The sequence below is a fragment of the Scatophagus argus genome, chromosome 2, assembly GCF_020382885.2.
Source record: "Scatophagus argus isolate fScaArg1 chromosome 2, fScaArg1.pri, whole genome shotgun sequence".
Lineage (NCBI taxonomy): Eukaryota > Metazoa > Chordata > Actinopteri > Scatophagidae > Scatophagus > Scatophagus argus.
In genome coordinates, this window is record NC_058494.1 from 12,686,145 (window position 1) to 12,699,982 (window position 13,838).

The 13,838-nt window shown below is 39.9% G+C and overlaps 1 protein-coding gene across 4 annotated transcripts in view; it reads right to left on the bottom strand.

Annotated features, from left to right (window-relative positions):
• LOC124070406 (alpha-1,6-mannosylglycoprotein 6-beta-N-acetylglucosaminyltransferase B-like) overlaps positions 1 to 4,334 on the bottom strand; it is a 100,391-nt gene extending 96,057 nt beyond the window's left edge. For 3 of the 4 annotated variants that reach the window (XM_046410314.1, XM_046410323.1, XM_046410299.1), the window contains exon 1: positions 3,798 to 4,334. In XM_046410314.1, the coding sequence (XP_046266270.1) occupies positions 3,798 to 3,865 (68 nt within the window). In that variant the 5' untranslated portion in view covers positions 3,866 to 4,334. The remainder of the gene's footprint in view (positions 1 to 3,797) is intronic. The other variant, XM_046410306.1, reaches the window with a different exon arrangement.
• Positions 4,335 to 13,838: the final 9,504 nt, after the last annotated feature.

Sequence of the window (13,838 nt, forward strand, 5' to 3'; positions counted from 1 at the left end):
CTGTTGTGCAGATCTTTGCACAACAGATTGTTTTGCTTTCATGCTTTGAAGCACGAAGTTCTGCTATACCCCGCTTTTTGGAACAGATCTCATATTTGAAATGCTACCGTACCTCAGAAGGGAAAATAAAATGAGACTGCGTGGGTTCTCTCTTGTTAGACAGCCATGAGAGAATCAGTTCTTTGACTTAAAAGAGTTGAAAATCAGGTCTTTTGTGTCTGTGTAAATCCTGCCCTAGTTAAGCTACTCTCTTCAGTGTATATGGATCAAAGGTTATCTTATGATGCCAAAGCTCTTTGGGGAACCAGGAAGGCAAAGCAGTCTGTGATTCTCATCTGCTGGACAAAATACCAGTCAGCCTCCATGACTAACAAGTCAAGTCCCACTTTACAAATACGTGCTGCTCTGCTGCTCACCCCCAACAAGAGAAAATTCTTGGAAGATTTTGTAGAAGCAGTGCAGTACACAGGCAGATTTATGCGACAATGAATGGCTAACATTCCACAACACAGACTACATATTTTAAGAGCTGAAGTCGTTTTCCAAAATGTTCTCATTCGTTTGCATAAATGCACATTATATCTCAAAAACATATGGAGTGCAACAATCACAATCTAGGCTATATAAAATACACATAATATAGTATAAATAAAGGTAGCTTTCATAATTTATGGCCAACCTCGCAGGTAACCTTTAAACTTTTACCTTCTGCACCAGAAGTTGGAAAACTGAATCTTAACATGACAAATGAATGAATTATTCATAACTTATGCTTTCTCTTCAAAGCCAGGCAAGAGCTGTTTGCTCGAATGTGCGGCCCAGTGTGAAATCTGACAGCACTTCCTGGAACGGTACGATAAGTAGCTCCTGTCACGCAAAGTTCTGAACGAAACCTCTTAATATTGATGAGGCCACAAGAAATGAGTTCCTATCAACAGCGAGGAAGAATGGCCACTTAAAAGAACATTCGCTGGAGTGATCTGATTGACCCAAAGGGATCAAGATGATGTTGAATAATCTGTTAAGTATAGAGCGTGGTGCTTTGGCAAGCTTCCAGGGCGTCTTCATTTCAAGACAAAGACGATGTGTCTTGTCCTGAGCCATAATAGACGGGCTTCAAGGACAGATGCTGGGATGTGGATGTGACAGTACAACACAAGAACATTTATCGATGGTGAATAACCATCATCATCAAGCCTCTTATCTAATGTGTTGCATCAGAAATACTTACAGCTGTTTCATCACTCTAAAAGTAAATCATCTATACAGTCATTACAGTTAAATTGTTCATTTATCCTCATTTTGCATACATTTTGCAAGCAAAGTGATGAAATTAAATCCTGAGCAGGAGGTGGATCTAATGAATTACCATACTGATTACACTTGTGGCAAGACAAACTGTAATTTATGTATGAAAACATGTTGATATTAGACTTTCCAATCCTGATTATCAACTTCACTTGACAGTGGTGGAAGCAGATTATTAGACAACATTTTAATGTGATGATCACTGCGATCAGCAGGGTTCGTGCCAGCATGTCAATGGCTGCTTTTGCCTGTAGCATTTCTTTGATGGTTTACACTGAAAACATGAGGAAATCATAATCATACTGTATTTACATTAAAGTCAAAGCATTTAAGCAGCCGGCACATGCTCATTCACTTTTGTGTCTCATTTACCTATCTGTCTCTCCCAGGATACTGTAATATTATGAAATAATAAAATAATACCCCCATCTGTTTCAGGGATATTGCAGAATGAATTAGGAGAGCTCAGTCATTGTCAGAGGACCACAGAGCAGCAATTTGTTAACTCGGCTATGAATCCAATCCCATACATTATGGTCAAGGGATTATTTTTCATGAATATGACTCCATGATCTGGAGATGCTTACATCTGTGTGGAGTAGTAGGCAGACGCTGAAGTCAAACCTTGTTGTATTATTACAGAAACAAAAGCCAAAAAGCCCCACTGACAGGTTTGAGAAGAGAAAGGGAGTTATATAGACTACATGAGGCAAAAATTGTCTGATTTTGCAGTTAGCCATTATGCTTTCTAGTCCACTTTATCTATTCTTCTCTCCGTGATCGAAGGATTAATCATTATGCGTGTGTGCAGGGCAGGAGAAAAGGCAGCAATGCTTGTAAGCAACACATAGATTGATGGAAAGAGAAGAGGGAAATAAAAAAGAAAAATATTCAGCTCATGTGGGTGAACAGAAGCTGGCTTGATGCTGTCCTCGGGCGATCATTTTCTCTCTTATCATTTAGCCGTTTTCCAAAGTGGCGTTAGGTGGGTGATATGAGAGGATTAGGCCCCAGCACTGCCTGACGAGTCTTTAATTAACAGGCTTAAAGTAAATGCTCTGCTCCCTGTAATTGGATCAGAAGGAGAGATCTGCTATCAGCTAATTGGCTTCCTCACATGTATAGACTTATCAGATTTTGCCTCTAGGTGGATGATTTTGAAGCGAGAAGAGCTCTGCGAGGCGTGGAGGAGCCGAGGTGTAGATGTTAGTCGCGGTGTTTTTCAAGAAACTTTTCCCAGCACCTGAAATAACCTAAATTCCGGAAAAGTCTTGTGGCACTCGCACACAGATGATGCTGGCTTTGAATTTTCAAATTAACTACAGTGTGACAAGTGGCATTTTTGGATAATGATTTTTCTGCTTTAGTTCTCATCAGTAGATTAGACATGGCACTTAATATTCCTGTGGGCCAATAATGAGGACATGGTTACTGTATCCATCTTTATTGCCAGAAAATCTGTCTGCTGGGTCAGTCAGAGATGCACATTCACAACATCGCTAGTTCAGGTATGGCCAGACAGCTTCCTCTCCCACAAGGATTTTATATCTTTCATACCAAAACAATTCAATAAAGGTAAAATATGATCATATATTTTTTAAAATCTGACATTTCTACGTTGCACACTGAAATGACTTAAAGTCAAGCTTTTCAGTGTGAACACACAAATCACTTGTGACAAGCTCCCTTTGTCTGCGCTGCCAAGGCTGGTGTAGCTTTGACTCAAAGGTGCTTAACGAAGTGTGTTTGAATAAATGCTTGATATACTGAGTAGACAGCAGGTGAATGACAGAGGCCTTTTTACAGATGCTGCTGCACAGCTGTTGCATCACTACTCCAGAAATTGTATTGTCAAAATCCAACAGCATTAGCAGACAGTAATGTGTGTGTGTGTGTGTGTGTGTGTGTGTGTGTGTGTGTGTGTGTGTGGTGGGAGGGGCAGGGGGTGAATGGAGGAAACCATCCAGTGGGTACAATGCAACACAGAAAGTCGTTAATAAAGCACGTTGGCACAGTGTGACTCAGCTGACTGGAAAATGTCAACTGTTTAAGTGGTTAACATGTTTTCACTCCTATCTCCAACAACGCAGCCCAGCCACGCAGTGACAATGGAGCTTATCCATGCAGGAGGAAACTAAAGTTAGCGCTCGGCTAACTGGTAGTAGCTACAGGCTTATTTACACTGGCTCTTCCATGATTTATCGCTGCGTGTGATCCTTTTATCCATGTGGATCTAAATCCAATTCCTCGAGAAACATCTGGTGTATGTATGTGTGTGTGTGTGTGTGTGTGTGTGTATGCCCCCATTTTTATGTGTCTTTAGGTGAGTATAATGATACACACACACACACACACCACTCGACTTCATAAAGATGCCATAGTAGAGTATTCTGTCTGGGCTTTACAACAACAACAACAACCCCTGTTTTAATCAGAGCTCACCAAGCACAATGTTAAATGGAAACTGATTAAAGCTCTTTGTCTCTTACCTGAACGGTTTGAACGTTACTAGACATCTTCTGACCATTATTTTAACGTCGGTGTTGCCAGTAATCATTTTCCAAAACGAGCGACCCCTAACATTGCTGCCAACCTCACGACCTGGAACTTGAGGTGACCAAACATTTTATCTGAGTCCCATCCAGCAGCGGTCCACAGCGGCAGTCAGCTCGGTTATTTCAAATGGACGAGACACCCATAGACGCCTCTGTTCTCCCTCTGTGAGAAATGGGACAAAGTTTCATTCAGCAAGTCTCCTTTCCCGTGTCTGAAAACGTCATTTAAAGCGTTATTCCGTCGTCAGACCCGCACTTTGACTGTGAGGTGAAGTCGCTGCAGACGGAGTCGACCGCTGGAGTCATGTCCGGTGTCCGGTGTTGACAAAAACAGCTTTGTTATCTGTAAAAGTGTGTGCCATTTGAAAATAAGGTTTTCTCACGGAGAGGGGAGAGAACTACGTGAGAGGTCTTAACTTCACAGCGAAGCCAGCGCGAGTGTGGCAACTCAGCGGTCTTTCTTCTTACTCGTTCGCTTCTCAATGGGCAAGTTAGCTTTGGTTACGCGCTACATGTCCGGTTAATCCTTTCGAAATAAAAGGGGAGCCCACTTCTAATAATAGCTGAAGGCAAATATGAAAATTTACGCAGTCATGTAAAATCGTGTAATTTTTATTCGTAAAATTCAGTCATTAATGCTGCCTCGGATGGCTTTGCAAAGAAGAACTAAATACATAAAGAAATATAAAGAAATCAAATATATATTTTATTATATGTTAATATAATTTGCCAGCGATCACCTTACCCCAGCATCCACTGATGAAAGAGTGCACAAAAAAATTAACAAAGAAGGAAAGAAAAGTAAATTTAATGGGGTGAAATTTCCAAAGGAAATGTGTGTCTGACATTTTGTGGCTTGGTGTGTTTTTATAAAACATTCCATGACACACATATTTTGCACTTATTAATCACTTGTTATATATCTTCAACAGTGAGTAGGAAAACGTTAAAAAATAAAAAGCCATTTTTGTTGTGACATAAAAAGAGTGCAAAATATAGGCCAAAGCACTTAAACCACTACTCAATGCTACCATATTTTGTTGTTTTATTTGGAAATCAAATTCTCATTATTTCCTGTGTTATTGCCCCTTCCTGTGGCTGACTTGACGCCGGTCCAGAAGCACGGTAATGGACAGATCTGTATGATGAAGCCCCAGCACTTGCTTTCACCCCGCTATGGCGCCATCTACGGCTTCTAAGCTGTGGCATGAAAAGCACTCAAGTAGCACTCAAAACTTCATTTTTTTTATCCTAACAAAGCATTTTATAAACTAGGCTATAACCCACTTTCCTTTTGTGCAGCCTATCAGAGCACCATTTCTTTGTGGGGCTCTCAGCTGTGGCAAAGTTGTGGTAGATCACTCTTCGTTGACCAGGGGGTCTTAGTAGGTTTCTAAAAATGGAATGAGTGATTTTATATTTTTCTTTAGGCACTTGCATTGGCACATTAGAATCTATATATACATATATATACGTGTTTATTTGGTGGCGATTTATTGGAGAAAAATAAGGGAAACCCTGAGTTTTGAAGTTGATCATTTGATTATTTCAGGACCACGGACAACGAATGTCATGCGGCAGTAACAGCGACACCCAGCGGACAGGCAACGTTGCAGCCGCAGCATCAGCAGCAGTAGAAATGGTGTGTATTATAACGCGTTAAAAAAAAGTATATTTACAAGGAAGGATACAGTACAGATAGGTTGCACATAACACGGACTATAATAAGCACTTTATTTATTATTTTTATTCTTTCTGGTGATTACATCCATGCAACACACAACTTCGAGAATGACATGAAATTATCTCAAACAAGTGTGAAGGGACTTGAGCCTAAGCTTTAAGTCTTATTTGTTCAGTTAAATGATTTGCAGTCAGTTTTAGTCGTGGCACAGATTATACAGTCTATGTGATCAGCGGAGCATTGGAGCAGAAATAGGGGCAGAAGGAGGAGATGTGTTGGGGACCAGAGTGAAAACGACAGTAAAATATCAAACTCCCGTCATGCATCACTGGCCCTGGTACATGTGGATCTGACTGACAGCCCGCCGCCCATGCAGTGCGTCATTCTCTGTGGGTTGTGGGAATAGTTCTGCTCTATCAGCATGAATCCGCTGGGCAAACATGGGATTTTTACACTTTATGTTTGTGTGTGTGCAGCATGCATTGTTGTCACACATACTCCTAAACACACATACATACAGGAATACTCAAGCACTTAGAAATCACTGAAGTTTAAAAAGTATTCTAGCAGACACAGAGAAGAATACCCAAAGGTGTGAGGCTTCACCTTACTCCAAATATAAATATGGACCTTATCCCTGTTCTCTTTTAATGGATCATTTAGAAAATGTTGCACTAGATGAAAGAAAGACACATTGTGATAACTGGAAGAGCTACTCACACTCACTGCAGCAGTGTATTATTTCAGTGGAAGAACCAAGGAGATATTAAGTTCAGTTTCAGAGTGGAGAAACTGTCACAGGCCCTGTTACAGCCACAACATGCAGCTTTTTGATTTTGCTGGTCCAGCCTTCCCCCTCCTGTGTTGGTTAAGGTCCCTCCCCAGCATATGTCACTATTTGTAACGAGTCTATCTTGAAACAGCATCTAGCCTGAGGCTGAGCTGTTTGTAAAGCAACCACAGGCGCAGAAGAAGCAGGCAATGATCTACGATTAAAACAAAAGGGAGTCCTGATGTTCAGCATATTTATTATTGCTCTGCACTTGTTGTTGTTGTATTTTTATTTTTCTTTTGCTTTGTTTCTGTTGATGTTTATGTATGAATTTCCCACCAGGCTCACTGGAGGCCCCAGCAAATGCTCTGGTGATTACAAAGCCTGCTTCAGGCCAGTTTGCGTTTATTGTTTATTAATGCAGACCCACATGTGTAATTTATGATATTTTAACACTGACATATTTTGTTGCAAACAATGCATATTGTAGCTTTACAGTATAATACAGAGATGTGCACAATGCCAGCTTCAGATATGCCTTAAATCTGGAACTGCAGCCACTGTTTCCTGCAGGCACATACATCTCACAAAAGTTACTAAAGGAACCAGTTGCGTATGGATGTTCTGTGGTCTAATCAATACGACATTTAAGATAAGTGTGCTCAAAATATTTTAGTTGTCAAAAACCCATCAATACACTCTTTACAAAGGAGTCCAAAACAAGATATAAAGACCTCCCTGACCCCATAACAACACAACACGCATTATCAACACAGTTTTCCAAATAAAACTTAATTATATCCAAAGCAAAATCAATACTGCAAAGTCATTTTTTCAATGTTATATACTGAAAATTCTGTCATTCGAACATATCATTTGAATTAAATTTAAAGACCTTAAAAATAAAAACAAAGATGTCCAAAAAAAATTTGAAATGTTGCCCAACACCATACAGCATAGGCAGTAAACAAATACAGCAACACTGCAGAGCACCAAAGGAGCACTAAGACAAACATACTCCAAAAGGGACACACATCTAGAAAAATGAAGATAAGAGACAGTTTTTTCTTATGCGTGGTATGCTCTACACATTTTCTTGAAGGGTGGATGACTATACTAGAAGGGCAGCACCATCCATCCATCTAACAGACAGGAACAAAGCGAGAAGAACATGCAGGGACATTTTGTTTCAACTGTTTCGCGAGAACTTCTTTTATCTGCCCCACAAAGTTGTTCAGATCAGATCAGATCAGGTTTCTGCCGCAGCAGACTCTCCTATAAAGCAGGAGTAGTGTGTGTTGTTTATTTGTCATGGGTGCAGTTAACAATAGGCAAGCTAAAAGCGAGTCAGGCATTTGTGTTCTATGACATTACCTATTATTTATTCATTTTTTTGCTTACACATGGACTGATTAATGCAGCTGATTCCACTAGACTGCTTTTAAGACCAGACACAGTCTGCACAGACACGGTAAAAGAATCCCTTTTGTTTGCAAATGTCAGTGCACAGCCCACAGGATTATCTCAAACATGTTTGATTTTCAAATGTTAAATTATATAAGCAAATATGGATAGATGGAGCAACTCTAAGCTGAGAATTGGGTAATGACTTATTGTAATGTGCAAGGAAACAAGTCATAAAAACTTGATGGGTGATTACAGAACTAATTAACGCACAACAGTCTTATGTATGATGAAGTTGCCCTCAGTTAATCTCAATTAGTCTGCTAGGCTCATTTGCAAACATGCTTTTAGTTTGTAAAGAAACGGATAAAGTTAAATGCTTGCTGCAGGAAAATGATAAAATTCAATCCCGGCTATCTCTAATATACATGAATAAGGCTGCCGTTTCTGTTTTGAGCCGACGGAGAAGCTATTCGTAGGGACAGCATTATAAATTGATTTATAAGTCAAAGCCACTTCCGCTTATCTAAATGCATCTCGTTGGAACAAAGTGTAAGAACAATCAGTTAAACAAAATGTGATTCTTATCGAGTGATTTATGCAGCTCATTATAAAGGTAAGTTTCAGTCACAAGAGGTTTTAAGATGAGGACAACAGAATGAGATCAAGCTGCAAACTCTGATCACGTAGACAAATCGCATGTCAGTGTGGCAGCCAGTCTAATTTCATTTTCTCTGGCAGCGAGGAGAAACTGCAAAAATAGGAAAACAAAGTTACTGTGCAGTTTTCAGGATATGACAAAAATCAGACAAGACCCAGACAGAAAGATACTTCAAGAGAAGGCATGGAAGGACTTTAATAAACAGTTAATGCAAATGTATGGACCTGTCATCATAGGAGTAAATCTGCTGAATCATACGGAAGAAAAATATGGGTTCACATTTCTAAACCTACTGTGCCTCTAGCAACTACCAAATAAATGATGTCATGTGGAGTGTCCTGCTACTACGTTCCTGACTGTTGGAGAATGCAACTCACTTGATAATAACAGCATTAAAAAAATAAGCTAAAATAAAAATAGAACACAGAGAAACACAGAAAATAACACTACAGAATAATAATAATGGAAATAAAGTTAGAAATTGAATACACAGAATATATAAAATGAAGTAAAAGACAAACGTAGTTGTTAAAAGCAGTGCAGCAGTGGAGAAGTCAAAGGAGCAAATGAGTTTCAAGCTTGTATCGACAAAAGCTGCATCCTTGATTTTCATTTGACTGTTGCTGGGAACCTGCAATAAACCAATAAACAGCAGACGGTCACAGTGTTTTTGATTCTAAGTGCTACAGGAAGCCAGTGCAAGGCAGCTAAAACCGGACTAATGTCCTGTCCCGTATTAGGTCTGCTTAATATATTCAAGATATTCAAATGATGTAAACTCATCCAAGTCAATTCATAAACACAAGTTGTTTAAAAACATAGCTGCAATCAAATCTAAGTTTTATAATTCTTTTAAAAGTCCAATTGGAGCTATGTGATGCCTTAGTTGTCTGAGTTAGCCCAAGCGAGAGGGCATCTTCCAAAATTACTTTTTAGTATGTCTTTTCTCATATAGTGTTTCCTGATGTAATTCTTACTTTCAGTAGACCTATAATGTCTTCATCTGAACTTTGGAATGAACTGAGAATAATTGTCCATATTTCTCACAGCTGTGTTTTCCTACTAAGGAATTGCTGGATTTTTGTGACCCAAAACCTTTTCAACATTCATATACCATGTGAATCATGTATGGACATGGACTTATCACAAGTTGTACATGAAGGGGTTGCTTGTATCACAGAACTTTGCGGTTCCCACAAGCACTACAGGGCATCATAGCATCTTTAAGCTCTTTATCTTGATATTTCAGATCCACCACTAACCATTTTAGTTCTAGCTTATTCTTTTCACAACATAGTGGAGCATTTAGCAGCTGAAGAGCTAGACATTTCCCTCATCAACTGGTGGAGACCAAAAACAGAGCTGTAGTGTTTGCTACTCAAATTTTAAGTGTTGTGGATTTAAGTGACCAAAAAATTAAATCACTGCATGTTCAAAGACCCCCAACTGAAGGTATTCCAAAAGTTTCTAAATGCACATTAGCCTAAATATTCTTAAATTTATTTATTTAATTACTGAAGCATTCAAACAGGCACATGCTGAAACTGTGTATAGTTCTGTTATGTTTTGGAGGAAGAACTACAGTCTACTTTTGCTATAAGCTCTTCTTCCGGTCTACATAACAAATCCTTCACATTTCAGTGGGACAGACTCCTGTGCCAACACAGGTTACACTTCTGCGGCAGGACTGATCTTTTAAAATGAGGAACAGAACAGGCAACGAACTAACACCCCCACCCCTGGTTAAGTTAGACACACTCAGTTTTTGTCTCAAGCTCACTGCTTCCATCCCAAGCTCCCTGGACTCGCAAACAAAGACAGGTTGATTGGGAGTCTGTAGTCGGCACGAAACAACAAACAAAAAACAATCCATTACCTCTGAACTGTAATTGAAAACAGAGTCTGGACTTAATCACAAATCATCAATCATCCCATTCACCTCCAGCTCTGCTTTTTTCTTTTTCATCCCACCATTTTTTTTTATACCAATTACAAAATCTCCCCCTGGAAGGGACGAAGGGAAACTCTTGAAAGGAAAGATAGAGACAAAACAGTTCAGACAAATAGAGGAATGACAGAAATCGATGGAGGAAGAGAGAATAGACACGAGGACAGAACGTAACAATAAGGGAGATTGATTTATCTGTAATGAATGAGGGAAATGGCTTGGTGCAGTGATTCGTCCCAGTCACGTCCAGGTTGATTGTGGGCCGTTTTGTGAGAGGTTGAAAGGGGATGGAGTATTGTGATGCTGATTGACAGCACAGGTTGACACAAGAAAGACAATTTGCATTTTCATTACATTGGAGATTGACTTCTTTCTCCAGTGTGGTTTGACACTCACTCACTCACACACACACACACACACAAACACACACACACGCTCACACACACACGCTCACACACACACACACACTCACACTGTAATACAAACATGGAAACATCATGGCGCTGTCTCTTTGCAGAGCACGACCCTCTGTATTTCCACAGCGTGACTGACAGCTCCACAGTGAGCTTTTGGGATTTGAAAACTGTAGCAAAAATTGCTCTGAAAATAGACCAAGCAGAGTCAAATTCTTTGCTGGAAGCAAACACTAATATTGAAAAATAACAAATCAACAATAAGGTATTATTTCAAAACAATGTGTCAAACTTTATGTGAAACTGTGAGTAAAACTTACACCTAACTTGATTTCATCATACAGTACTTTAGACTTTAGAAATAAATTGTTACAATTAATGTCACGTGAAACTCAAGTCACAACACAGAAAGTGAAGAGTTGCGTTTCAGTGTTGTCCAGCAGAGAGCAGGTTAATGCTAAATGCAAAGCACTGTTATTGCTTTAATGAAGAGGTGCTTTATTCTCTTCAATGTCAAAATGAAAAAAACAAAAAACACACAATCAACTGTTCAATAAAAGCCTGGGGGTGGGAGCTTGAGCGGAGCTTATCGGCAGTGACATGAGTCACAACAGGCAGCTTTTAACATTAAAACAGTTTCTCTTGGGTCACCAAGCCAGATGGACACTACTACTGAGTGTACATGTAGTTACTCTCATGATTGACAGCCTGCAGATTTAAGGGATGGATTGTGCTGCAGCAATCTATACAAATAGACATTTATAGGGACAAAACTGACAAGCAATACAACTCATCGTCAGTGGAAGTTTGGAACTCTTCAGATGTGGAATGAGTAAAGCATTGGTGACTTTGACACACCATGCCCCACAGCACTCGATGACCCCTCTCTGTGACTTTACATGGTCCTACACTTTGCGGCTGAGTTGCTGCTGTACCTTAGCACTTCCACTTTCCATCAATACCGCTTACAATTGAATGTGGAGTATCTATCATGAATAACATTTCACAAACTGACTTATTGCGAGGCTGGCATCCTCCACAGTACCATACTTGAATTCACAGAGCTCTCTAGAACAACCCACTGTTTTCACAAATTTTTGCAAATGCAGACTGCACGGCCAGCTGCCTGCCTGTGGCAGCGGGTCTGATTGAAATACTTAATCCAATATTTTTGCCCATTGTATTTCTAGGTCGTCATATACAGCTTTGGATATTAGGCTCATCAAATTGAACTGTCAGTTTTTGATGACCTGGGAATGGTTCTCAACAATCAGCTTCTTTTCTCACTTACTGTACTCTTGAATGGTGTGTTTACAAAGAGCAGCCAACAAATCCTGCATAGTAAGCCTTTGAATACCCTGGGTCAACAATATGATGACAAAAGTATTTCTTGTGCAGATCTGCATCCATACTTCACTGACCAGGCAGTGTGTTTCAGTGACAGAAACACAAAGAAGATCCAAAGTATATCAGCGACTGAAATATCCAGTAAGACACTGATGACCTGCTGTTTTAGAGGAAGAGGGCATCAGCAAGATTTCAGGAGTCTGTTCTGATGAGCACACAGCGCATAATCACATTATCACGAGCCAACACATATATTTTTTTTTTTCTAATGAGTTTCTTAAAAACTTTTTTTGAAATCATTAAACCAGAAATACATTGCAGTCCCTTCACATGCATGTAGTCATGACAGCACAGAGGGACAACACTCCTTCTGGCAGGTATTACACCATCACAAGGTTTCTGGTAATGGTAATGTCATGTTCTTAGATGGGAAGCAACAGTGTGTGTGTGTGTGTGTGACTGAGTTAGTAAAACTGACCTGAAAGTAACAGAGTGATTGCTGAGAATTTAAGAGAGGAGGAGAAAGCTCAGTCGAGGGCAGCAGAGATGTTTTCATTTTAAAACCAGGGATACACACTCGCGCAAAGCTAAATTAAGATGCAAGTGGGCTGAAAAGACAAATGCACAAGCACTGTCTTTTCGTGCACACACTGTGTTGTTTCTTCAGCACTTTTGTCAACCATACTGTTTTGACAGCCAGCAGCCCTCAGAGTGAAAGGAGCAGTCATCTGAGTGTGGCATCACTAAGGAACGCCAAAGGGTAAAGGCCTGCGGGGCCACTGAGGGCCCTAATGCTGACACTGTGACTGACAGACATACAGTCCCATTGTGCGACAGCAGGGCAAGGATGCAATATACTGAGTTGACAAACTCCCGAGAGCATCTTCCCAGTGCAGATCTCTGCATTGTGATCCACATTCTCTCTATAGCTTGCTGTTTCACACAGAACACACTGGACAGCCATCCAGCAGCCACAGAACACACATTCTGTCCTGGCAGACAAAACTGGCAGCATATAAAAAGTTAAAGGAGGATTCCAAATTTATACATTTGCGTGCATGCGCATCCACACACACACACACACACACAAGGCAGCCCCTATCCTGTCCCCTTCAATCTTCTTCCTGTTTGTCACTAAATTCCTTCTGTCCATCGGTCAGTAGGCGGAGTAAATATACCGGCACTCTGAATGAAATGAGATAACAAGGTAGAGAAAATGCTTTGATACTAAGTAGTACTTATGATTTGTTTACTTTCTTTTTTTTTCATTCAAGGGAAAAAGCACAAATTTCATACTACTGTGTGTTTCCAACTTTGTGCCAACAGTTTGGGGAAGATCCTTTCCTCTTTCAACATTCTCCCATGTACAAAGTCGACTCCATGTTGGTGTGAAAGAACCTGACTGTGCTGAGGCCCTAATATCACCTTTGGAAAGAACCAAACTATGAGCCGGACCTTACAGCCCAAAATCAGGGGCCAACCTCATTAATTCCTCAAGCTTACCTTAAGTTTAAAAATCTTTTTGGGAGTCTTTCTGTCAAAGCTGTTATATATGAATGCCCACAAATTTTAAAAGACATGCTCAGCAATCACATATGGATATATGTTTAGTTGTCTGCATACTTTTGGCTATATAGTGTATTAATTGGATTCCATAAAACAAAAACAGACTGCACAGAAAATGTGTTTTATTAATATTGCTATGCAAAAATAATTGTAAAATAGCAATTAAAGAAACAACATGTG